We start from the raw sequence: 25,527 nt of genomic DNA on the forward strand, positions 1-25,527 counted from the left end.
AAAATCTACAATGGGCAGGCCTTAAGCTCCCTGCTCTGATCCTCCACTTGTAGACAAATAGATCCATGAACGTCTTTGTTTCCCTCGTCTGAGCAGGAATCTGGATATAAACTGTATGACTGGATAGAAATGATATTGGTCACCATTTATGTTGCACCGCTAATGTTAGCTTGGGGTTATGAAAGGTTGTAGGCTAGCGGGAGAGAGTAAACAAAGGGATGATGGGAAATGAAGGCATGTTAAGTGTCCCGTCCGCAACTCAGACGCAAGTTTCTGATGAGCTCCTAGAAAACGACACAGGTTTGTGCCCGTTCCACACTAGTGCAAGCACGACAGTGGTACACTCCATCGTCACTATGTCCCTTACGGTGGCCATACTAGCCGCTTGGTTAATTGCAAGACACACCTGCACTCCCCTTAAGATGGCGCTCCTCTCTAAGACTCCCACAACAACCCAAAAACCTGCATTTGAGTGCATATGACTGAAGAAGGCCACACTGGCCTCAGCAGCTCATGTTAAAAAGACCTGAATCAGACCTCAAGACTGAAAACGGGGAGAGAAGGTGGCAGCAGACCCTCAGCCCCCTGATAAACTGTCGTCTTTTTTCTGCAGAAAATGACTGTGAAGAACACCTCTGAAGCTGTGTCACTGTGAAGAGTCTTCAGCACCGACCTGCAGCTCTCTGAGTGGAGACGCATGAGCTGCTATCAGGTACACAACAGCTATATTTTGAGAACAATTCCTACAAGACGCGTGCAGACAAAACGCTGTCTCATGCAACTCTTCGTTTTGATGCTCTTCGCTGTGTATCACTAGTGACAGATCAGCAAACCTCTGACCCTTTGGAACTTGGGACTTCTTTGACCTGCGCTGACTTAAACTTCTCACCAAACTCTTTCCTCTGAGGGGCTTTCAGACTGCATGTGTTACCCTGTGTGGCCTATGGGTCCTTTGGAAAAGCAAGTTTTTTTGTTTCTGTTTCAGTTTGAGCCTGTGTGCTCTCCTTACGTTTTAGAGCTATCAACATTTTGTGTCAAAATTGCACAACCATAGCAAACCATTGTGATGGTGTTGTTTATCATTGACATTTTGATTACATTCTGTAGCAGGGGTGTCAAACTCAATCGTACAGCGGTCCAAAATCCAAAACACATCTTAGGTCGCGGGTCGATCAGGGTAAACATTTATTGAACATTTCAAAACTACATTTTTTAAACTTCAAAAATGTAATTTTTTAACATTACTATGAATAAAAACAGGCAGGAATATTATTCCAGAATAAATCAACGTAAACCTTTCAATATTTACTCTCCATAAAAATATCTTTTTGTCAGAATCATACAGGCTACAAATAAGCGCGAGATAACAACAAAATAAAATGATCTGGAGGGTTGGATCGTTCCCTGTGGCTTGACTTTGACACAAGTGTACGAGACAGATGGTCAATCGTTCCCTTTTGTTTTTCAGATGGAGGGAAATGTGACTGAAAAACGCCATCGAACAAGGTCCAAAGGGGTCAGAGGTGAAGAAATGTACTTTTGTAAATGTGACTACCGGTATATATATATGTCTTTTGCTGCAAGATAACTATGAAGTGAAATGAATTCATAGTACTATAACTTTTTATTATAAATCTTTAATGTATTAACTTTAATACAATTTGCAACAACTTTGCTTAAATATTGTATTAAACAAAGAAGAGTTGCCAGAGAAGGACAGATGACCTGACGAAGACCGACAGAAAGCTGGTGGCGCTGAGGTTGGACGTGACATGAGGCCAGCAGAAGCAAAACTTGAATAAAAGGCCAGACACATAGCTTATGGTCCCGCGTGGAGCGGCCTGATTTTGTTTTTAAGTCACGGTATTAATGTTACTTGTGAGACCACTACTTTATCTGAAGAGGTTTTTCATTCTGAAAGTCTCTCAGGCTACAAGCGGCTGAAATGAGTTTCCTCCGGAGGGTGGCTGGGTGCTCCCTTAGAGATAGGGTGAGGAGCTTGGTCACCCAGAGAGAGCTCGGAGTAGAGCCGCTTCTCCTCCACATCCAGAGGAGCCAGTTGAGGTGGTTCGGGCATCTGATCCGGATGCCTCCTGGACGCCTCCCTGGTGAGGCGTTCCGGGCATGTCCCACTGGGAGGAGGCCCCGGGGAAGACCCAGGACACGCTGGAGAGACTATGTTTCTAGGCTTGCCTGGGAACGCCTCGGGGTCCCCCCAGAGGAGCTGGAGGAAGTGGCCGGGGAGAGGGAAGTCTGGGCATCTTTGCTTAGACTGCTGCCCCCGCGACCCAGTCCCGGATGAAGCGGAGGAAGATGGATGGGTGGATGGAAGTCTCTCAGGATTAGTGACTTTTAGCTGTCTTCTTGATCTTAACCACCGTTCTTAAATGTATGTGGTTCTGTCATGTGAAACAGATTCTAATGTCTTCAGCGGCCCTTTGTCCCAACAACCTTCCAACTGTCCTCCCAGTCTGCACTGGGGGGGGCCACATGCTGGTTTAGGATGTGACCTCCATCACGGCTGTGCGTCTGGATCCAAAGTCCTACAGCAGTTCTTGGACGGTCCTCACAAGTACAGATCAGTGATAAAGCTGTTAACCTTACGCACACTTGATTTGAAAACTTTACAAGTTTTATTAACATGACAGAAAACCTTCAGCAGCTGCTGGACTCCAGTGGAGTCAACAAAGATGCTTCACATCCTGAACCTAATGTCCAGACAAAAAGTAGAACTGTTTGATTTCAGCAGCAGATATTCACAACAAGCCTCTGAGTCATGAAAGACCAAACAACAGAAGTCATCTACTGTTCTGGTCATCAACATCAACTGATCAGATCTTCCCAAGGATTTGATGTTTGGAGATTTGTGGTGTCTTCCCTGGTGTTGATCACACAATCAGACTGCGCCCCCCCCACAGCTCACACACACAACAGGGCTGTACCTCATATCTTTCTCAGCAAAAACCGGACGGCACTATTCTACTAAATCTCTGTAAAGCAACGCCACTTTATATATTTGGAACATGCTGCAGGACATGAACACTTTACACCCTCATTCTGTATAATAGGCTATATAGTCATGATTGTGACTGAAATGTCTGTTTCCTCACTTAACGTTTATCTTTTTTATACTGACTGCTCTTACGCCTAATCTGTCAGACAGCCGTGCAGTACATATTGTGCCATGTATGTAAAGTTTGAATTTGCAGACATCTCTGTGACTCTGCCTCCAGCTGCAGGCGGCAGTCCCTCCTTATAACCCAGTCTCTACTGTCTCCACAGCTGCCGTGGAAGCAGTCACACAGGAGTTATTCAGGTAACACCTCCAGCCAAGCTTCAGTTTCAGAGCAGAAACACCAACTTAACTATAACGACACTTTCCAGATGAGTTTTTCATTAAAATTTTTTAAAAAAAACTTGTGTTAACCAAATAATTGTGACTTACAAAACACCTCTGAGGTGTCCTCCATTGTGCTAATACAGAGGTTTCTCCAGAAGCAAGATTCACCACTGTTTCAGTTTGTAAACAAAAAAAGAATGTAAATGTTCTATTTTCAAGCATGGAAAGCTCTAACCAACACCTACATGTCAGAAACAAATGGAATGGTAAAATAAGAGGATTTTTTCTCTAATCTGGAGTCCCAAAATACTTGTGCAGAACCAACAAAGCTGTCTTCAAGTGAGGACTGGAGCTGTGGGAGCCTCATCCAGAGCAGACGTGAGCTGTGTTTGAGGGCCCACTAACACTGACGTGTGAATAGCTTAGGATTGCTTTGGAGAAGCGCAGAGACCTGCTCAGCTGATGTTAAGCAAAAGTGTCATTCATCGATGACACACTTCTATAACTCTGTGGCGGCCTCACCTTTAGCAAACAGCTTCCTCTCCTTTCGTTTGAACTGATCTGTCTGCAGTTTTCTGTTTTTTCCCTCATTTTCCTCTGCTTGCTCTCTTAGCTCTCTTCATTTCCCTCCACATCTTCATCTGTTTCCTTTGTTTGAATTTTGCATCCTCTCTCTTTCCCTTTTTCCACTGTCCTGATGCTTAGTCCCTAAATCTTTTTCTTGCTCTTTTCAGTTTTATGCATTTGAAACCTTTCTGCTCATCTGTCACCTGCTCTCCTCCTTTGCTGCCTTCCTTCACTTAAAATATCCAAATCTGTCTTGGCGAATTTGAGATTTTAGAATACAAACATCAGGTGACAGTGAGGGCCACAGCATGTCTCACAGCTTAAGAAGAACCTAAAGCTCATCACAGCACCAAAAACCCCATTTCCAACATTGATAAGAAGGAAACAGCCATCTCTGTCTTCCTCCCCACATCTATCTGCATGGATTTAAGCAGAGTGCTAAAAATGCAGCAGTGTCCTGATGGTGTTTCTCTGCCTTCACCAGGCTGTCACCAGCCATTATTTTAGTTTCTTCCCATTAGGAGGAGACACCCACCCAAAATATCGTGTTTTAGTTGAACCATTTGGTTAGTCAAATACAAGCAATGTGTGTTACATGAAATGATGGCTTGAGAAACGTTTAGTTCCAGGAAAAGAAGGAAAGGATGCTGAGATTGTTTCCTGATGCGGCTGCCGCTCATGTTGTGTATTTTCTCGTCAGCTGTCCAACGCTGGGCTGTGACGGCAGCGGCCATGTCAGCGGGAAGTATGCTAGACACCGCAGGTGAGTCGTCCAGATGGTCTGGATCTTCTCTGCATTTTAAACTGGAGCAGCTCAAGATCTGAACTGGCTTGGGTCTTGAGCGGCTCTTCTGATGTTCTCTGAGTATGAGCTGCAGTTGCTCTTAGTTCTGGAGCTGACCTGGATCCAGTCTTGGACTGGTTTGATTTTGGTCAAATTTATAGTAGCTCTGGATCTGATAGGCATCTATGCCGAGGCTGGCCTTGATCTGCTTCTGAGCTTCTGGAAATGTAATACACTTGCCTTGAATGTATTTTTTGATTATCTGTTGGTTCTGCCTATTTGTGAAAACATTTTGAGTTTGAATGAAATAACTATTCTTCTGCCATCCCACTCTTGACATACTTTTTTAGGTTACTGTTTTGTTCAATGTTATAATGAAGGACCTGGAAACAAAATCACTAATCTGTAACTGTTTTTAATTATTTACAGTTTTATTCTGTTTATTTCATCATATTTATTTATTTTTAGAGTGTTTTAATTATATGACCTGTTGGGTGTGTGTATTTTTGCCTCTTGACCAGGACTCCCTTGAAAAAGAGATCAATGGATCTCAATGGGATTTTTTTCCTGGTTAAATAATGGTTAAATTAAAAAAAAAAAATAAATAAATAAATGTTTTTTCGTTGTAGAACTTAATTCTTCTGAAATGCTTGTCTGTTGGCAGCCAAACGGAGCTCAAAGTCTGAGTAAACCCCTCAACGTTGTGCTCAGGTGTGTAGTTAGGAAATAGATGCAGCTTTCACTATGATGAGAAAGTCAAAGTTATACAGCAGCAGAATAGCTGAGATGTTTTAACAACAGATACAGGATGTTTTCCTGACTCTGCTGGATGTTGGTTTGGGTCCATCAGATAGAGAACTGGTTCTGAGCTTTAGGATCATTTGTTTATCCAAAGTGTTCACCTTTCACATCTGACAGACTGGTTCTGGGTCTTACTCAAATCGTCTTCTGCACTATTTCCAGCTCCTTTAAACTCCTTTATGCCTTCAGAGAAGTTTTCTTCAAAAAGTACTGACATATGGACCTCAGTCAGTGAAGTGGAGAGAATGAGTTTGTTGCTGCCACAAGATTGTTAAAGGGTCAGCAGACTTGACCATGCTTTAGCTTCTATTTGACAAATAAAAATATATTATATTTAGCAAAAATCCATTTGTGGTGTAAATATGGATAAAGAGGAGTTTGAATACACATCGAGGAGTTGGATACTCACGAGCCAGACTAAAACTCAGTGAGAATTCAGACTGGACTCATTTGGTTTGTTTCAAGTGAACCAGAGTCTGCTTCCCCCAAAAATCCTGAGCAAATGTTCCTGAATGCATCCGAGCGAACCAGGAACCACTCTCTGACCCATCTTTCAAGGTGGTCTTGCTTTGTGTCCAATGAGACTGAGCTCCGATTCACTCTGGGTTTACTCAGTCTGAATAGGCTTTTGCTTGGAGCAAAAACAGTGGATCTAAACAACCGCCTTAGCCGGGCATTATGGGATGTAAACAGAGTAGAAAAGAAGCAACTTATGAGCCGCTTAGAAACATAAAACAACGATGAGACACAGCAACTCATTGAAATGTGGTCAGATGACAGCAGGCTCATTAAAACAACTTTTAATGTGATCCACATGGCTTCTCAGCTTATTTCCCAACAATATCTATGTCATATGGATGGGTGTTGTTAAGATTTTATCAATGCTACTCCTCTCTTTGATACTGCTTTTTGATCCGGTATTCTTATTTATACATTTCTGTGTTAAAGCAAGGCGAGAAATGACACATTATGTTCATGAAAACCTTTTATTTAAAACGAATGAAAATGCAATATGTTCATTTAACGTTCTTTGCAACAGTGGAATAAAATGATCATAAATGTCTTTATAACAATAACATACCTTTTAAGGCAACAATTTAAATAAACAGTGTTTTTAGGAAACAAGATGCAGAGTAGGTCAAAGAAACTCCTTACTTCAAAGAACAATGATAGTGGAAATACAAAATATAGTGTTGTATTTTGATTTATTTTACATTTTATGTCAGGTAATTTATTATTTCTGAGGCTCAATATGAACGTTCAGCCTGTTAATTTTAAATGATCATTGTTTTTTTTGTTTTTTTCACAGTACTGGCCAGGTGTATTAATTTCCCCTCCTTTATATTCAATTTTCATGCACTTATCTTTGATAAACAACCCTTTAGTCACATGCTCCATGTGTGTACCACTGGCATACACACCTGTTTAAACCATACCGGCGCGGTGAAATTCCTCCAGGAGAACAGACACAGGATAATGGAGATCCTGTCACGACGCTGAAACTGGCACCAGGTCAAATCTGGCTGCTTCCCTGCATTACTCAGACGAAGGTTGTTCCCACACTTCAGGTTACTCTGCTTGTTTTGGTTCAGGGAGCATGCAACTGGTTGCTGGTTAACACAGGAGCATATGCATCACTCTGTACAGAATGTGGCACCTGTATGTGATCCTCCTGAATGGGGGGGTAACTGCAGCATTTCTGCCCATTGTTCTGCTGGGATCTGAAACCTGCGTGCAGAGAGACACTTCTAAATCCGTTTGGGAGAAGACCCTCTTCTTCTTCACTCTCTTTCCTTCCTCTTGTACCTTTCTTTGTCTTTCTCTGTCTCTCACAACCCCCTGCCCCCCTTCTCACTGGAGTATGTCACCATGGCGACGGCACCGTGCTGCTACTGCAGTATGAGGACTAGGAGGGATGTAGCCTGTCTCCCATGGCAACTGGTAGTATAGAATATGAACATCGTGTCGCCCACATTGAGCAGCCCTCCCCCCACACCCTCTCGTTCTTTAAAATATCCTCACCTTTGACACCAGTGTGTTGCTATGGTAACAAGTGTCTGCATCTTGTGTTACTAAGGGCAGTAAGATCATCTAATTGTGCACGTCTACGTGAAAGATTCACGGTTGTTCTCAGGTGTTCCTAAATGTTCTGAGCAGAGAAACTGATGTCAGCACCTTGAGGTTTTCCCTGACCACACAAGCCAGAAGTCTTCAGACTACAGGCAGCTGTGCAGATGTCAAAGTCTCATGTCACATCAGTTATAAACTCACTGCATTCAGATGCAGACAGCCACTATAGCAGACGTTGTGCCTCAAACGTGTGCCTTGCAAAACAGCTTTCAGCACCACCCAGCACAAACTTCAGTGTCTCCGTGTGCACAAGGCCCATTCCAGCCCCAGGTGACACAGAGGTGTTAATGCAAGTAATCAGTATGCATGTGGCTCACCAAGCTCATAAAGGTGTTCTGCAAACTGTAGTACATAGATTTCTGGGGAACCATGCAGACAGAAGAACTTATCAGACTTCAGAATTGACAGTATATTGAGCTTCTCAAGCTTACCTTTTTATTCAAATTTTCAATAATTGTGTGAATGCATTCAATGCATTCACACTATTGAGATTCTTCAGTTACGTTTTCTTCCGTACGTTTTTTGACACGTAAAAACTCAAGCACACTTTATGCGATTTACACAATCTAGGTATCAAAACGTTCTACACGTTAAGGACATTACTGCTTGTATTTTTGGTTTTCGCAAATTTTACAATTTTCGCGATATTACGCAATTTATGCAAATTTTCAGCCCATGTTAAGTCAATGGGAAAATGTAAAACTTTTTACTGCACCTTAAAACTTTTACAATATTGGTATCAAAACGTTCAGCACGTTCAGGACATTAATGCACAAACTTTTGGCATTCTTACATTTTACGTTTTTTACACAATGTATGCTAATTAATGCAATTTAAGCACTTTACACACTTTATACACTTAATGCACGTTATACAATTTAAGCAATTTCTGCAAATGTAAGCAATTTACGCGATTTACAACAACCGCATTAATGCGATAATGCATTCACACTAGCATTATCGCAGGTAATGCGACTTTTCTAGTTCCTTCAAGTTATTATATATTTTTATGGAGGGTAAAATATTGAAAGCTACTTAAGGTTTAAGTTGATTTATTTTGGAATAATATTCCTGTCTATTTTTATTCATAATTATGTTTAAAAAAGTTAGGTTTTTAAAGTTTCAACATTTTCAGAATTTATTTTTTTGAATGTGCTCAATTATGTTAGTCCTGTTCGGCCTACTGTGTTTTTGGATTTTGGCCCCCTGTGTGATTGAGTTTGACACCACTGTGATAGGGGCACCGAGTGAGGAAGGGTGGAATACAGAGTCACTTTCTGGGGGTCTCCATCATGTGGCCAGATTGGAAAAAAGAAAGACTCATGGATCTCTGATAGTGTTTGGGGACCAGGCCAAATGTGCAGGTGTTTGGGGACCCCTGCCCTAACCAGTGTTGTCATGTTTATATTTCATAATAAAAGGACAAACGTGCTTGGCTTCTCTGTTTTATATCTAGTAAATTAAAAAAAAAATACTCTAATAGACAAGTAAAAATATCACAGATCAGATGTCTACTGGTGTAGGAGATCTCTTTATGCAGAACAGACATCTAATAGAGTAACAAAATAGAGTTATCTGGGATGTCCAGTAGACATCTACTATAGAAATAGATGACTATTACATAACTAATGTGTCTGGTGGGAAGAAACTACCTAAATGGCTTGTGTACAACCCATGGTAGCTGTGGGATAATCATCTGCAAGAGATGTAAACTGCTATCTGTAATAAATCTCTATGAATTGAAGTCTACCAGACCCATCATGCATATCTATAGCTGTGACATTTGAAATAGGCATGGTTTAGATTTGTAATAGATGTGTCTGTTCCTAGTGGGTACACAACAATGTAGTTCCAAATGAAACTACAACCCGAAAATTGTTCTTCGGTTGGACAGTGATGTTCTGCATTTAAAATCAGAGATAAGAAAAAGAAAACACTCTTCATAACTGAAACGTCCAGATTAGCTGCTTTGTCACAAATAGAAATATTAGTTCTGGATAATTTTGGAAATTTTGATTTTTCTGTGCACTCATGCACATTCTGACAAATTTATCTTCTGTCCCACCTCAGCATATATGGCTGTCCACTGGCTAAAAAGAGGAAGACTTCGGACAAACAACCACTGGAACCAGCTGCTAAGAGAAGACCCTTCCTCTCTCCATGCCCCAGTCAGGAAATAGATGAGAACGCCAGCACCTTCACCAGCTACCAGAATGACTCCATGAAGACTGGACTGGAAGGGGAGGAGCAAAGGGAGGTAGCAGAGGATGAGGAAGAGGAGGAAGAAAAAGAGGTAGATGAAGAAGGGGAGGTAGAAGACGACTTCTCAGAGGATAATGAGGAGCAGGGGGATGAAGAGGAGGAAGAAGAGGAGAGAGGAACCATGAGAATAAGGGATGAACACGAGGAGGAAGAAGAGGTCAGAGGGGCGGATGAGGATGATGACGTTGATGACGAGGAACAGGAGGATGAAGAGGATGAAGAGCAGATGAAGAACTGCCAGCAGAGTGAGTACAAAGTGGGATGTGTGGGAGGGGGCTGTGATTGAGTATGTCACATGCTAGCTTGGGGGCAGCATTGATGACAATGCTTCAGAAATCATCAATACAAGTTTCTTTAACCAGCAGTAATAGCACCACACCTAAAACAGCTGCTCTTTTAATAATAAAACAGTTTGAAATACATAGTTTGGATCCTCTCATGTGTAATGGCCTTCCACTCTGTTCTCATTTGCCATCCTTCCAAAGTATTCTACCACCCTCTTACCCCCCATATCAAATGTTCTAGCTCTGCCACTGAGAGAGAGACATTAGTTCCCAAAGGTATGGACTTCCTGTGGATGAAGAATTAATATAGCTCTACTTTTAGTGTGTGGACTGAGATAATTGCAGGTCAAGACTAGGCTGCCACGATTAGTCGATTATTAAATCTCAAAACTACGGCATGCACTTTGTTTTTAAAAAAAAAATATATTTAGTCATTTTTATAAATTTTTATACATATACCTGAAAAAACAAGACAATAATATGACAAATATGATAATATAATAAGAGAACAACAGTGAGTAAAGATGAGAGATACACTTCTTCTTCTTTCCCTTTTGGCTTTTCCCTTCTGGGGTCGCCACAGCGAATCAGTTTCCTTCATCTAAGCCTGTCTTCAGCATCCTCCACTCTAACACCAGCCACCTTCATGTCTTCATTCACTGCATCCATAAACCTCCTCTTTGGTCTTCCTCTAGACCTCTTTCCTGGTAGCTCTAGACTCAGCATCCTTCTACCAATATATTCACTGTCTCTCCTCTGCACATGTCCAAACCATCTCAGTCTGGCCTCTCTGACTTTATCTCCAAAACCTCTAACATGTGCTGTCCCTCTGATGTATTCATTCCTGATCCTATCCATCCTGGTCACTCCCAAAGAGAACCTCAGCATCTTCGTCTCTGCTACCTCCAGCTCTGCTTCCTGTCTTTTCTTCAGTCCCACTGTTTCTAGTCCAAACAACATGGCTGGTCTCACCACAGTCTTGTACACCTTTCCTTTCATCAAAAGATGATTGGAGTGGGACTCTAACCCACAGCAACCTTGGGGCTTTTTCAGCAGCCTCACTGATGTTTCTGGTGGCCCATATATCCAACAACCTTTTGATGCCTGAAGTGTAAAGGTTCCCTAGAAACCCTTGCAGCTCGCTTCTATTGGTTTATAGACATGTTGCTCAGTTTCAGTTTCCCTGTTTTCATCTACCGTCTGAGACCTGAAGTCAGTGCAGAGGCTCTGCAGGTGAAACATTTTGGACGCATGACTCTGAGCTGCATACTTTTGGGAGTAAACCTGAGCTGCTAATCAGAAGACAAGCAGCTAATATGTGTAAGAGTCCATGAGATAAAACTGTTTGCTGACTGGATAATGATTGACAACAACGTCTTCTGCAGAGCTGTTGAATAGATATTCATGCTCCCGAGTGCAGCCACATTTCTTTTGCACCTGCTAGCGTAAGATTTATGTTTTCAGAGTCCAGCCTGCTAGCTGAAATATTGCTAACAGGTAAAAACTTGAGATACAGGAGTAAAGTAAAGCTCCAGATGTTTTCTCTGTCTTTCTGTCAGCAGTGAAACAGTACAAACCCAACGGACAATCAAAGCTCGGTCCAGCTGAGAGGGACAGCAACAACAACAGCTGTGGTCCTGGGAACAGCACTGGAGAGGAGTATGAGAACTATGACGAGCTGGTCGCCAAGTCTCTGCTCAACCTTGGCAAGATTGCAGAAGATGCAGCCTACCAGGCCATGACTGAGTCAGAGATGAACAGCAACTCATCCAACAGCGCTGGGGAGGACGACGAGGACGATGCCAGTGAACAGGGGGACAGGAAGGGTGAGCTGAGTGTGGACCTGGACAGTGACGTGGTCCGGGAAACCGTGGATTCCCTGAAGCTTTTGGCTCAGGGCCATGGTGCCATCCTACCTGAAGATGGCTACCCAGATGCTGCCATGATGTATGATGGGAAACATGCAAATGGAGCACCTTGCATGAGGGGGAAGACTCGGGACAGCGGAGAGGAGGTGTGTCTGAGCAGTCTAGAGTGTCTAAGGAACCAGTGCTTTGATCTGGCCCGGAAACTGAGTGAGACCCAGCCCTCTGATCGCCCCATCCTCCACTCCCTCCAAAACCAATCCGTCAGCCCAGCAGACCAGCAGGCCGTGCATCACCTCAACAGGTGTGTGACTGGTTACAGGTCTGTTCAATATTTCATTTACTCTAACTGCAACTGATTTTTAAAAAAAAGTGAAATTGTTTTCCGGGACTCCAGTTGTCTCCCACTGTCCAAAACCATGCATCATGCTTTAGGTTATTGATGGGTCTCCCTGGGAGTGAATACGTGTGTGTGTGAGACAGACTGTCAACCTGTTCAGGGTATACCCTTCTGGGATAGGCTCCAGCAACCCGGTGACACTGAAATGGATCAAGCAGGTTTGGAAAATGGCTGGATAAACATCTGTAGGTTTACCTCAGAATCAAAATATAGAAATTCAATTTAACTTTATTTTTATTGAATGTGTAACAAAATGCAAATTTCATAAAATCAAAATTATCATTATAATAATCATAACTGTAGGAGATCTGTATATTTTTGGCCCGTTTCCATCTCTTGTTTGGGAGAAAAACTGGCTCCTTCTTCCTAAACACCATGCAGTAGTTTAGTAAACAGCAAGTGCCTGTCGAAAATATTAGTGATTTTTTTTTGGTCTCATAATCCTGCCTTACGCTGAAACTGACTGGCAACCTGTGATGGGTGTACCTCGCCTTTGCCCAGCGGTATGGATAGATGGATGTGCTAGTCCCTGATAATCAGTCCAGAGAGACACAAGACAGAAGATTAGCGAGGAGCTTGATTGATATTGAGCTGTGACCTGCATCAGATGACCAGGGTTTGAACTAACCTTTAAAGAAAATGGTGTTGTAGAAAATAGTTCAAAATCAAATGAAGGAACAAAAACCTATGCTTCCTGTCCTGTATATATGTAATTTTTGAAACCTTTATTCACATTCTTAGGTATGACAGCAGCCATCAAAATGCACAGGAGGAGCCCAGACTTCTGGATCGTCGTTACTCAGACATGGTAAACTTAATGAAGCTAGAAGAACAGCTGAGCCCAGCATCCAGAGGTTACCCAACCAGCTGCAGCCAAGAAGGCGATGAGGACACCACATCCATAGCCTCCGACCACTCTGACGAGACCTTTGACATGGCCAAGGGAAACTTGTCCTTGCTGGAGAAGGCCATTGCTCTGGAATCAGAGAGGGCAAAGGTCATGAGGGACCGTATGGCCTCAGAACACACAATACCCCGCCGGGATCAGCACTATCACCGCAGCCACGGTGAGCACAGCCCCAGGCTGAGCAGCGCCGCCGAGGAGCGCAAGTCCAGGATGCAGCAAGATGGACTGAAGAGAGCGTACTACCCTAAAGGTAGGATGGAAAGCCCACACACTGACCCTCTCTGTGTCAGTATTGATCTGAGCTCAGAGTAGTGGAAGGCTGGGTGCTTTACTAACTTTGCTTGATACTTTGGAAACTGCTCCATCAAGCCAGCTAGGAGTTCTTCTCCAGAACTGATTCTGGAACAAGTCTTACTACACAGGGATATAAAGGCAAAAGGAAACAGATTTTCTTCAAAACATGAGCGTTCAGAATCTTTAAATGTTTGTTTACAAGATTTGGATGAATGTTATTAAAAGTAACATTTCTTCCAGATTTAGGTGCTTCTTTCTATAATTGATTCTCACAAGTTTATTTCTCACCTGTCTGAGGTTCACGCTAAGGTTTCCCTTGAGTTACAATGTTTTTTGATACACCTGTCAGTGTTCTTTTGAAGTCAGAGTGATATTATCCTAAATGGAATCAGAATAATTTTATGTAGTAGAGAAGGTTTTGGATAAAAATGAAAATGACTGTCTTTTTATCTGTATTTTCCTCTTTCCAGATTCTTCCAGAGGTGAAAAGAAGGAGAGCAAGTGTCCGACACCCGGCTGTGATGGTACTGGTCATGTGACGGGCCTGTACCCTCATCACCGCAGCCTTTCTGGGTGCCCCCACAAAGACAGGGTCCCGCCTGAGAGTAGGTCTAAGCTTGGGGTTACGTTGCACGCCAACACGCACACAAAAAACTGCAGAGAATCTAACAAGTCATTTGGGCCCAAAGACTGAGAAGCTTTAGATGCAGAAGATAAACAGAAACTGTGACAACCTGAAAATTTCCCTGTCTATCACAAATATCACTTTTTTGGGGGGAAAAAAAAACACAAAAAACAAAAGCTTTCAATTTCAGTTTTTTGATTTAGGAAAAAAATATTTTACAGTAAAATAAAGGATGTCAGGTGAATTAAAAACCGGGTCGTATTCTGACGGTTCTGGTTCCGGAGAGAGTCTCAGTTATGCTGGTTATAACTGAGGGGGAGTGCTCAGACCCATGTGATCCCAAGAACAGGTATCAGGTGTAACTATAGAGGATATTACTTCTTGGAAAATCTGCTGCTAAACTGACAATATGAACTAAAAGCATCATCTGAAAGCTCCCTGTGGTAATGAAGTTAGAGCACTTTGCATTGAAGTTAGATAAAATGTCTCTGAGATTGTGTGATCAGAGTCAGGGTGTGCACCCACCACAGTGGTGACTGCAGGCTGAACTTTTCAGTTTGTTTCCTGAATAGGACATTGTGCTGAAATGACTTGTTAAACGACTCTCCTCCTCCGTGAATGCTGGAGTTTGTTGGACAGTCCGCCATGACACATCAGTCCTGCATGAGTCTACATTTGCTTTTTGTGATCGTTGAATGTCTTCAAAGGTTTGTTTTTCAGAAGATAAGCTCTCCTAGACCGTGCAGTGTGTGGCAGCATGTAAAGGCTCATCAATGTCTCATCATTTATGCGTTAGAACACCAAACTTATTAAATGTGGAACACTTTCTTCCTGCTGCCAAAAGCCTCAGAACCTACAGAGACAGAGGTGCAAATGAGCATCTGTTGCCTGGATTGAAAAAGTTGGCTGTAGCTTTAGAGAGCTGCTTTTTATCCAGCTTCCTCCTTTCCCGCTCCTCTTCACTCTTCACCTCACACACCTGACTCCTCATGTTGAGTGGCTAGCATGACCGTCATGATTCCTCATTGGGCTGCTCCACCTAGTCACTGCAAACCTCACACATGTGCATGAGAGTCTGAAAAAATGTCTGAGGAAGACATTTTCACCAGTGAAAGTCAAAGCCACAGCCCTGCTGCCGTGCTGCCCCCGAGCATGCTGTGCTGGTGCTCATGAGCAGTGTGACCTGCTGTCAGAGGTGCAGATGTAACCGTGCATGCCTAACCGCCGAGCTGAACTCCCATGACTCTCCTGTCTGCTCTTAACCCTCACTGTCTCTCTCACTTTTCTGTCTGTCCAAGTCCTTGCCATGTATGAAAATGTTTTAAAGTGCCCTACTCCCGGCTGCTCTGGACGGGGTCATGTCAATAGCAACAGGAATTCGCACCGCAGGTGAGTCTGTGGCCTTCAGCTGGGCTGCTGTAAGCTGCAGGAGGAGTGGGTGAGCGGGTTTTTTCCTCCAGCTCTGAAAGTCTCTTTGTTTGAGGAGAACTGAACCGCTTCCCATTCTTCTGCATTCAAACAGACCTGAAACAGGCATCCAGCCACTTCTCAGTGTTAAAGCCAAGAAGAAGAGCGCATGGTTGTGAATGAGGTTCTAAACCCTCTGGCGTTCTTAGACCGATGTTTGTTCTAGCACTTTGTGGCATAAATGTGCTCATACAAACTAAGTGCTAGAAGAAGGATGGATATAAATTGCGGAAGTGGCCAAAGCTTTGAAGTTTTGCACAACAAATGTTCCTGTAGGTAAAATAAAAGTTGGTTGAAAGTATTTCAGACATGAGGAAAAGGCTCCCTGGTCCCCTAAAGCAATGGGGACACTAGTTGAATATTGCAATGAAGATTACAAACATAAAGACTTTTCTTCAAAATAAATATTGATGTTACAAAATATGATATTAAAAAATAAATGATAATTGGTAAATACCTGTATAGTGCCTTCTACCCTCCTTCGAGGGCCCAAAGCGCTTCACAGTCACAGACCCATTCACCCATTCACACATTCACACACTGGTGGTGGCTCCGCTGCCGAACACTGGCGCCAACCTCCCACCAGAGGCAATTCGAGGTTAGGCGTCTTGCCCAAGGAGACTTCGATGCATGGGCGGGCAAGGCGGGAAACGAACCCAAAATCTTCCGAGCAGGAGTCCTACCGCTGCACCACACCACGGCCGCCCCCTAAATAAGATTTTATTTGCCACAAAGGTTAATCTAGAGCAGGAATAGGCAACTCCAGGCCTCGAGGGCTGTGGTGTCTGCTTGATTTCCAGATATCCAAGCTCTACTCATGACAGATTACCTGTTCAGGTGTGTCCAGCCAATTAGAACCTGCCAGAGTGGGGTATGTTGAAAGCATGCAGGAATGCGGCCCTTGAGGCCTGGAGTTGCCTATCCCTGATCTAGAGCCTCACAGAAAGGAGTGAGAGAGTTTGATTTTGCTGCTATTCTTTTGGATGATGATTTAACATCAGTTTTACTATTTATATATGTTTGCAGCAAAAGTTTCCAGACTGTCCCAAAAACAGAACAGTTTTTAGAATTTCAAAGGGTGTGAAAGAAATATTGTCTTTTCCAACTGTTTTGGCCCAAAATCAATAAGTAAATAAAAAAGCCTAAAAATTGTAATGCAGAAGGCTGAGCCCACCTCTGACACCCCCCTCCAGCAGGGTGGTGCGTGTGTCACTCATAATTCAAAATAAAAGTCAGTACTGGAAATGCTTTTTTCATTTTCAAAATGTAAGCATTATTTTTCTCAAAAAAAAAAGAAAAAGCAGTTCTCCTTTTTCATTTTTTTCATCATCACCGCTCATTCTGTGACATAATTAAAGTGATAACGCCAAAGAAGATCGCTTTTTCATTTTCACATCCCATCCGCAAAAAGTGTCTCATAAATGAGTTTGACTTAGCAGTTCCAAGGGGCGCACCACAATGATGTCAGTGCTTCACTCAACGTAACATCAAAATGGCGACGAGGATCTGTCTTTTCTAGGGAAAATTGATGAGTTCATGCCTGATAGTGAGGCATGGTCTGCTTACGTGGAAAGAGTCGAACTTTTCTTTGAGGCTAATGATGTTAGCGAGAACAAGCGGGTGCCTGTGCTGCTCAGCGCTGTGGGAGCGGCGAGGCATGGACTGCTGCAGAACCTCGTACAGCCGGCAGTTCCAAAGGAAAAGTCTTTCAAAGAAATCGTGGACATTTTAAGATCCCATTTTGAACCCAAGCCTTTGGTGAAAGCAGAGCGCTTTCGTTTTAATCAGTGCTGCCAAAAACAGAGAGAGACGGTCTTGGAGTTCACCGCATCACTGAAGCAGAGTGCTGTTCACTGTGAGTTCGGCGCGGGACTTGGTGATGCTCTCCGGGATGGTTTCGTCAGTGGAAAGAGAAAGCTGCTATCAGAGGACAGACTGTCTTTCACCAGAGCATTCGAAATTTCTCTCAATATGGAGCCAGTGAACTAAGATACACAGCAACTCAAAAAGATGGAGGATCACAATGGTGGAGTTCACAAGATGCAAGTGAAAGCTCCACACAAGGGACAAGACGGATGTTACAGATGTAAAGGGAAAAGAAAATCACACAGCTGATGCTTGTCACTTCAAAGACACTTTGCCACAGTTGTGGAAAAAAGGACACATTAACAAAGCCTGCAGAGCAAAGAGCAGCAACAACCAAAGTGGAAAACAGCCAAGTCTGGTAGATACAGTACAAAGATACCAGATATGTCAGTGAAGGACATGAAGAAAATCTAGGAATGTTTATGGTACGCAGTTTAGACACTAGACCATACAGAGAAACATTCTGTGTAGATGTCAGGAGTCAGAGCTCTGACTCCCCCTCTGGGCACCAGCGGGAACAGTCACCAGAGTACTAACTGCACTTCATCTCCCAGAAGGCTCTCTGAGGCTCATTTTAAAAAGTGTTTATTCCCACATAGTTTTCTAAAAACGTGCGGCCGGTGTTAAACTTTTTTTTAGTCGCACAGACCCAGAGTAAAGGGTTAGAATTATAGTTACGGTTAGGGTTAAACAAGCAAATGTTTCCTGAGTGCGGCTGTCTCTGCAGCTCACAGCTCCACCAGGAGATAGGTCAAATGTGGAGAACACATTTACACATTTAGGAGCGTGACAGTTACTGGGACTTTAACTTTAAGTTTAATTTTAAATAGGTGTGGCCAGCAAAAAAATCCAGTCTTGGACACACTTAAAATGCGTGCGGCCAATGCAGCAATGTGATCTTGGCTGCTCATATTACGTGTGGCCAAAATGAATTTCCATCATTTTCTATGCTGGTCGCACGTAAATACGTGTGAATAACATCAGCATTTTAAAAATAAGCCACTTAAAGAAACGCATGTTAAGCTGATAACTCACACCAAGCAAAAAAATAACTGTTAGGGGGCAGTTTAAAGCTGCAGTAATTTATGAGCAACAGAGACACAAGTTACCAGTGTTGGTGGTTGGGGGTGATGACCCAGCATTGTGTGGTAGAGATTGGTTGCGTAAAATAAAGTTAAACTGGCAGCAAATTAAAAGTCTTGCAATACAGAAAAAACAACAGTTTAAAATAGTTGAGCAAGTATTAGGGAAACATGCAGAACTGTTTAAAGATGAGGAAGGGACACTCAAAGATTACAAAGCAACCATCACAGTAAAGCCTGCCCCCCCAAAAACCGCGCATTACTTTTTGCCATGAAAAACCAAATTGACAAAGAGCTGGAAAGACTTGAGAAGACAGAAATAATAACACCAGTGTAATTTAGTGAGTTGGCAGCGCCAGTGGTCCCAGTAATTACAGGAGACAAGACACTGAGATTATGTGAAGACTATAAGGTAACAGTGAATGCAGTGGTTGACACAGAGATCTGTCCCCATCCAAAAATTGAAGAGCTGTTGGCTACTTTAAGTGGAGGAAAGGTGCATTCACACCAGACACGAATCACACAAAACATGCATGTGTCCATCCCTCTTTTGCTGCTTGAAATTATGCAAAATATAAGTCCTGGAGGCTTGAGCCATCCGGAGAATTGCTTTTTCATTTTGTTTAAGAGACAAGTAATGCAGTTACATTGTGAAAATTAAAAAAACATTCCTGTTTATGCATTTTAATTTAATATTTGTAATTGAATTTTGGTACAAATTTACTAAAGAACTTTTTGAAAATAAAATGTTAAATACCCTTTTTATCATTTTAATTCAGTTACAGAATGAGTGGTGTTGAACGTGAAATACAAAAAGCCGTTCAGAGAATTGCTTTTTCATGTCATTTAAGAGAAAAGTAATGCAAGTACATATTGAAAATGAAAAAGTATTTCCAGTATTGACTTTTATTTTGAATTATGAGTCTTTAACACAGGTAGGGCATCCCCTGTCCCTCTGCAGAGTTTTATCAGCTGAACAGATACAACAGAGCCATAGATGCTGTTTGACTCTTCAACATATTAAGTGAAGTCCAAGTCCAGCTTTGGTCAGAGGGGGCTGAGATGTTAGAGCATCAAACACAAACATTCAGAGGTCCACGCTTCTAAAAGCTTTGCAGGGCCATACTCATCTTTACAGAAGTTTGGTTTCTGTGATCACAGCCGAATGAAATCTGAAACTGTAGTCACGGATATAGTGATAGCATAAAATGTTAATGCCGCAACATAGTAAACAACTTAGACCCACAACAAATCACCTTCAAATTGATGAAACTGCTGGTTAGCAAAACTGTGCTCAACATTCAATCTTATTTTACACAGAATTGTCTATTTTGAGAATCAAAGCTCCACACTTCTGACAATGACAAAAATGGAGAAGAACTGTCAAATTCAGAAAATGAAACGTTAACACTTCATATACTGCCTTCATCAGCAAAAAGAAAAAGAGAGAGAGGAGGTTCATCAAGTTTTCCTTTTTTGCAGATTCAAAGGAAACCTCCAAAATAATGGCTTCTGGAGCTTGTGTATGACTAACTATTCCCCTTAACTATGAACCGTTTTTTAGATAATTGACAAATAACCAACAGACAAGTCAACTCATTTTTTTTTTTACCATGGGAATTTCTTTCCATTGTAAACTCAAAAGTGATCATAACGTTTTCTTGAGACTGATGCAAATAGCCAGATTCCCTGACAAAAATGGTTAAACTGCTCCGATGCCAACAGAAAGACAATAAGGTTTACGTCAAGCGATGAGATCAATTTTCAATGGATAATCTTTTGACAGCGAAAATGATTTGATGTTTTTGCCATCTACAGTTGTGAGGAAAGTTTCCACATAAACCCACAAATACACTGTACACACAAACACAAAATCTTCAAAGCAGCAGGACTCTGCGTCCTCTCACACTACGTCTCCCTGGGTTTCTAAAGACAAGCACATTTTACAATCCAGCAACAGCAGAAATGTATAGGGTTGGGCACCGAACTTCGGTTCCAAGTAGGAACCATTCTGATTTTCGCGGTTCTACCGAAACCGAAAGAAGTGGTGCCACATTTTGGTGCTTAGTTTCAGTGAAGGTCTATTTGTCTTTGGACATGTCAATCAATTCTACTCTCCTCAGTACTTTGAAGTTCTAGCTAATTGCTTTGCCTTTCCTGCGATAGTGGGCGGGCTCATATAAAAGCGCTGACTGGGCAAACACACGAGCATGTGCCGCGCAGAGCTCGAATGTCTCACTGCAGTTCAAAGCAGATCAGTTTGACAGGTCGCTGCGTCGCATCAGCCAATCATGAACTCAGCTTATAAGACGTGATGTTTCAGTGACCCAATCAGAGAGTAAAATACTAATCCAATACCAGAGTTTTTGTCCTGTCGCAGCGCGGCGGTTCTCTGTCTGCAGCCACTCTGACTCCTGGACTGCAGCGGAGCTCACGACCTTCACACACCGGGAGACAGACTGCCGCTACGGGACGCAGGAAGCAGCCTGCTCGGCTCGCCTGAGCTGTGATATTTTACTTATTTTTGTGGAGACAATAATAAAAAAGTCCCTTATTTTCCCCCCTCTCGGGCTAATGCGGATCAGCCTTCAAACTCAGTCACAGACACAGAAAAAGCGGAAGCAGCTGTCATCCAGACACACCCCTCGAGTGAGATTAAAACTACAGGGTCAAATCAGGATCAGCTTAAAGTAAACGAAAAAACAGATTGAAAAAAGAAAATAGAAAATTTGAAAACAAAGCATAGTAAATTTGATAAAAAAAAATGAAATTTGGAAAAAACATTTTTTTGAAAATTTGAGGAAAAAAATACGGAGAAAAAGCTTGAAATAAATTTTGAAAATTTGAAAACACAGTTTTGGAAAACTTGAAAAAAAAAATACGGAAAACTTGAATAAAAAGCTATAGAGGTAGAAATTACCAATTGTATCCATTAGTAAGAGCTGCTGGTTTTAATTTTCCTTTTTTTTTCCTTTTGTCCTGAATTTTTCTGAGTCCTGAGAATTGAATTTGTTATTTTTTTTTTTTTAGTCCTGTTTTTAGTTTCAATTCTAATTTTCAAGTTTTAGCTGCGAGCTGAGCCTGATTTTCCATGGGGGCGGGGCTTTGAGCTCTTCGGCCACCAGAACATGTTTTCCCTGGAGGGACAGATGACTCATCACTACATGTTTTCTACACTTTTCTCAGACACATATGAATATTTTTTATACTTTTCTCTCATTTTTTATTCTCACTGTTCAAACTTTCATAGAAAAATAAGTAGCACTAGGATGAAAACAAGGATCCAATCATGAGGAATATTTATGTAATGCTGCCAAGCTGCATGTGAAAAACGGCACAGAGGAGATTGACTGACAGGATCAACAGCAAAGTCAAGCTGAAAAACATCAAGACCGCGAAGGATACACCGCGATATTAGTGAGACAAAACTGCACAGTAGTGATACTGCTCTTCCTAAGTTTGATCGGATTGGGGCTCAAAGCCCCGCCCTCATGTAAAATTAGGCTCAGCTCAGCAGTCAAAACTCGAAAATCAGAGTTAAAACTATAAACGGAGGACTTAAAGTGAAGATTCAGAAAAAATTGACATTTTAAAACAGCAGCTGTTACTAATGGATATTGTTTTTCAATCAGTAAATTTTTACATTTATTCATTTTTTATTTTAAGTTTTAAGTATTTTTTAATTTTCAATTTTTCAAAAAAATGTTTAATTCAAATTTTCATTTTTTTTTTCAAAATTTTCAAAACATTTTTTTTTTCAAATGTCTTGTTTTAAAATGTCCTTTTTTCCAGTTTTGACATTTTCAAGTATTTTTCAGTTACAATGTCTATTTTTCAAGTTTTCAATCAGTTTTTTTGTTCACTTTAGGCTGATCCTGATTTTACCCCACATAAAACCCCGTAACACCTCAGACAAACTTAACATCACATGTTTGACAGGTGGCGAGCAGCAACTTCGTCGCGCGGTGAATGAGCGGTGCACCGCCGGTTTGCTGCTCAGAGATCTGGGGGTTCCGGGAACAGCCAGCATGTTAAAAAATTACGACACCTAAAACCTCAGTTTTTGACTCGGAAGTCTTAACCACGCGTCAGTATGTGACTTGGGAGTGAAAATGTGTTGATTTGGGAAGATGTAGGCATTATTTTTTATTACGGATGTACTGAAATTGGCGCCGATTAGGTACTGAAACCAAAGAACTGCTTTGACATCGGAAACACATAAAATCCAATTGGTGTCCAACCCTAGAAATGTATTGTGATGGAGAAAACTTTTTCCATCAGCAAAGAAAATTTCCTTTCAGAAAAATTGAATCAGTTGTCATTTTCAGATTTCAACTTCTCATTTCAAGACGAGTGAGGGATGACTTTCAGTTTCAGTTTTTCATTTCACGATAACTGTCTCTGTGAGAGGAGTTTAGATGGTTCCAGCTTTTCCTTCTAGAAAAAGTCTAGTCAGTGAAATAAAAAAGATGTTCAGGCTTCAGTTTTTGCTCTCAGATGGATGACTGTCAGAAAGTCAGGAAATCTGTCTTTATAGATCTAGAGAAAGTCCAGAGAGAGGAGCTGTTTGGATGAGGAAGTCTGAAGTGACAGAGAAGAACATTGGAGTTGTTCATTGAAGGAGAGCTGGACAGTGGTGGGATGTTCTGGAGGTGTGACAGAGGAGGATAAGATGAAACTGCACTGAGATCAGCTTTGAGCTCCTTCTTATCTAAGTTGATGGACAGACTCACAGATGAGGTTAGACTGGAATCTTTGTGGATCATGATGTTTGCAGATGACATTGTGATCTGTAGTGAGAGCAGGGAGCAGATGGAGGAACATCTATGAGGGTCAACTGCAGCAAGACAGAGTATCTGTGTGTAAATGAGAGGAACTGAAGAAGAACAGTGAACAGAGGTGGAGAAGGTGGAGGACTTTAAGAACTTGAAGGACTTTGAATTGATAGTCCAGAACAGCAAAAATATTGGAAAGAGGTAAAGAGGTGTCTGCATACAGGTTAGAAGTTTCAGGAAGGTTTCAGGTGTGATATGTGACCAGAGAGTGTCATCAGGAATGAAAGGAAAGCTGTAGAACAGGGGACCCCGAACTCCGGCCCGGGGGCTGGATCCAGCCCACCTCCACATTTGGCCCGGCTCCTAAACAATATCAAAGACGCAGATTGTTTGTTAACACTGCTAGCAAAATAGTGTTTTGCTCACAGTGTTAGTGACACTGTGAGCATCTAGTTGTTTTTTAGGCTGTTTTGGTGTAAGGCTAATATATATATATATATATATATTTTTTTTTTTTTTTCGTTTTTTTAGGCTAATTTTCACATTTAGGTAATATTTTAGCTGGATATTAACTTCAGTGTTTCCAGCAATCAGCTTCAGCTTTTAGTTATCAATTTCAGCATCTTCAGCGGCCACATTCAGCTTACAGCATTCATACTAGCATTATTGCAGGTAATGCTATATATCTCGTTCATAATTATGTTAAAAAGTGACGTTTCAAAGTTTTAAAAATGTAGTTTTAGAGTGTTCAATAAATGATTATCCTGTTCGATCCATGACCTAAGGTGTGTTTTGGCCCCCTGTGCGATTGAGTTTGACACCCCTGGTTTAGAGGCTCTGGTGAAGATGCTGAGGTTCTCTTTGGAAGAGACCAGGATGGATCAGGAATGAATCCATCAGAGGATCAGGTAGATGTTCTGGAGATAAATGCAGGGAAGCAGATGGAGATGTTTGGACATGATGAGAGGAGGAACATGATGATGTTGGTGAAAGGATGCTGAGGTTGGAGCTACAGGAAAGAGAGGAAGACCACAGAGGAGGTTCATGGATGGAGAAAAGGAGGACATGAGGATAGTTGGTTAAGTGAGGAGGATAGAGTGTAGAGGATCAAATAGAGGCGGATGATTTCCTGCGGCCTCCTAAATGGAGGAGCTCAAAGACAAGGAAAACAGTGTGTATGAACAGTTGTAAAGGTAAACCTTTGAGAGACATTGTGACTTTCCTAAGGTTTAGTTTTATCGGCCTGAGCTCTGTGTTTGTGTTTGAGTCTAACCAAGCCCTCCTCTGTCCTATCTGTGATTGCCAGTTTGTCGGGCTGTCCCATTGCTGCCGCAGAGAAGATGGCAAAGGTGCACGAAAAGAGTCACTCAGCTGACAGCAGCAAGGCCAACCAGACATCAGACCGGGTCCTCAGGTACGATCCTCTCTGTGTCCAGATGAAATACCATCAACACAAGCACAGAGAATCAAAGAGGAGACCCTCTTGCTAGAAGTGTGTATCAACTAGGGCTGCCATGATTAGCCGACTAATCAACGACTAATCAACTATTTAATTAGTCAACGACCAATTTGATAGTTGATTAGTCGATTATGGAGTCAGAGTGTAGTAAAGTTAAACAAAGTTGTGTGTTCAGCACCAAAAAATGCACTTTTTTATATTTGAGTTTGTGAGACCAAAACATTATATTTTGTGAAAAATAGTTCCTTATTTTAGATGCTAACCTCATTTCATTGTGTGATTGCTTAGTAAGCATTGAGACTGTAGTGATTCTCCTGCTCCTTTCTGTATGTTTCAGTGATTTCAATAATCTTGGTATCATACATTCAGCTTGTTCAGGACATTACTGCTTGTATTTTTAGTATTCATAAACTTGATAGTTTTTGAAATATTGAGCAAAATATGCACCATAAATATAGGAAATGAATGACAACGTCATTACATTTTAAAATTTGAAGTAGATTAACAACAAGCCTTTAAATATATTCATGGGCTATATTTTCTTCTTTATTGTGTTTTTTTAGCGTAATTTAGCTAATGTTTTAGCAACATCCTAACGTTTTTGGCTAATTTGTTATCT

The 25,527-nt window shown here is 41.8% G+C and overlaps 1 protein-coding gene across 8 annotated transcripts in view; it reads left to right on the plus strand.

Moving 5' to 3' along the window:
• myt1la (myelin transcription factor 1-like, a) overlaps positions 1–25,527 on the plus strand; it is a 65,980-nt gene that overhangs the window by 14,996 nt on the left and 25,457 nt on the right. For 5 of the 8 annotated variants that reach the window (XM_024291648.2, XM_024291645.2, XM_024291652.2 and 2 more), the window contains exons 2-11: positions 614–712; positions 1,469–1,523; positions 3,283–3,316; positions 4,608–4,670; positions 9,693–10,129; positions 11,728–12,355; positions 13,175–13,590; positions 14,105–14,239; positions 15,558–15,648; positions 24,756–24,863. In XM_024291648.2, the coding sequence (XP_024147416.1) occupies positions 698–712; positions 1,469–1,523; positions 3,283–3,316; positions 4,608–4,670; positions 9,693–10,129; positions 11,728–12,355; positions 13,175–13,590; positions 14,105–14,239; positions 15,558–15,648; positions 24,756–24,863 (1,982 nt within the window). In that variant the 5' untranslated portion in view covers positions 614–697. The remainder of the gene's footprint in view (positions 1–613; positions 713–1,468; positions 1,524–3,282; positions 3,317–4,607; positions 4,671–9,692; positions 10,130–11,727; positions 12,356–13,174; positions 13,591–14,104; positions 14,240–15,557; positions 15,649–24,755; positions 24,864–25,527) is intronic. The other 3 variants (XM_024291646.2, XM_024291647.2, XM_024291651.2) reach the window with 3 other exon arrangements.

Source organism: Oryzias melastigma, linkage group LG24, assembly GCF_002922805.2.
Source record: "Oryzias melastigma strain HK-1 linkage group LG24, ASM292280v2, whole genome shotgun sequence".
Taxonomy (NCBI): Eukaryota; Metazoa; Chordata; class Actinopteri; order Beloniformes; family Adrianichthyidae; genus Oryzias; species Oryzias melastigma.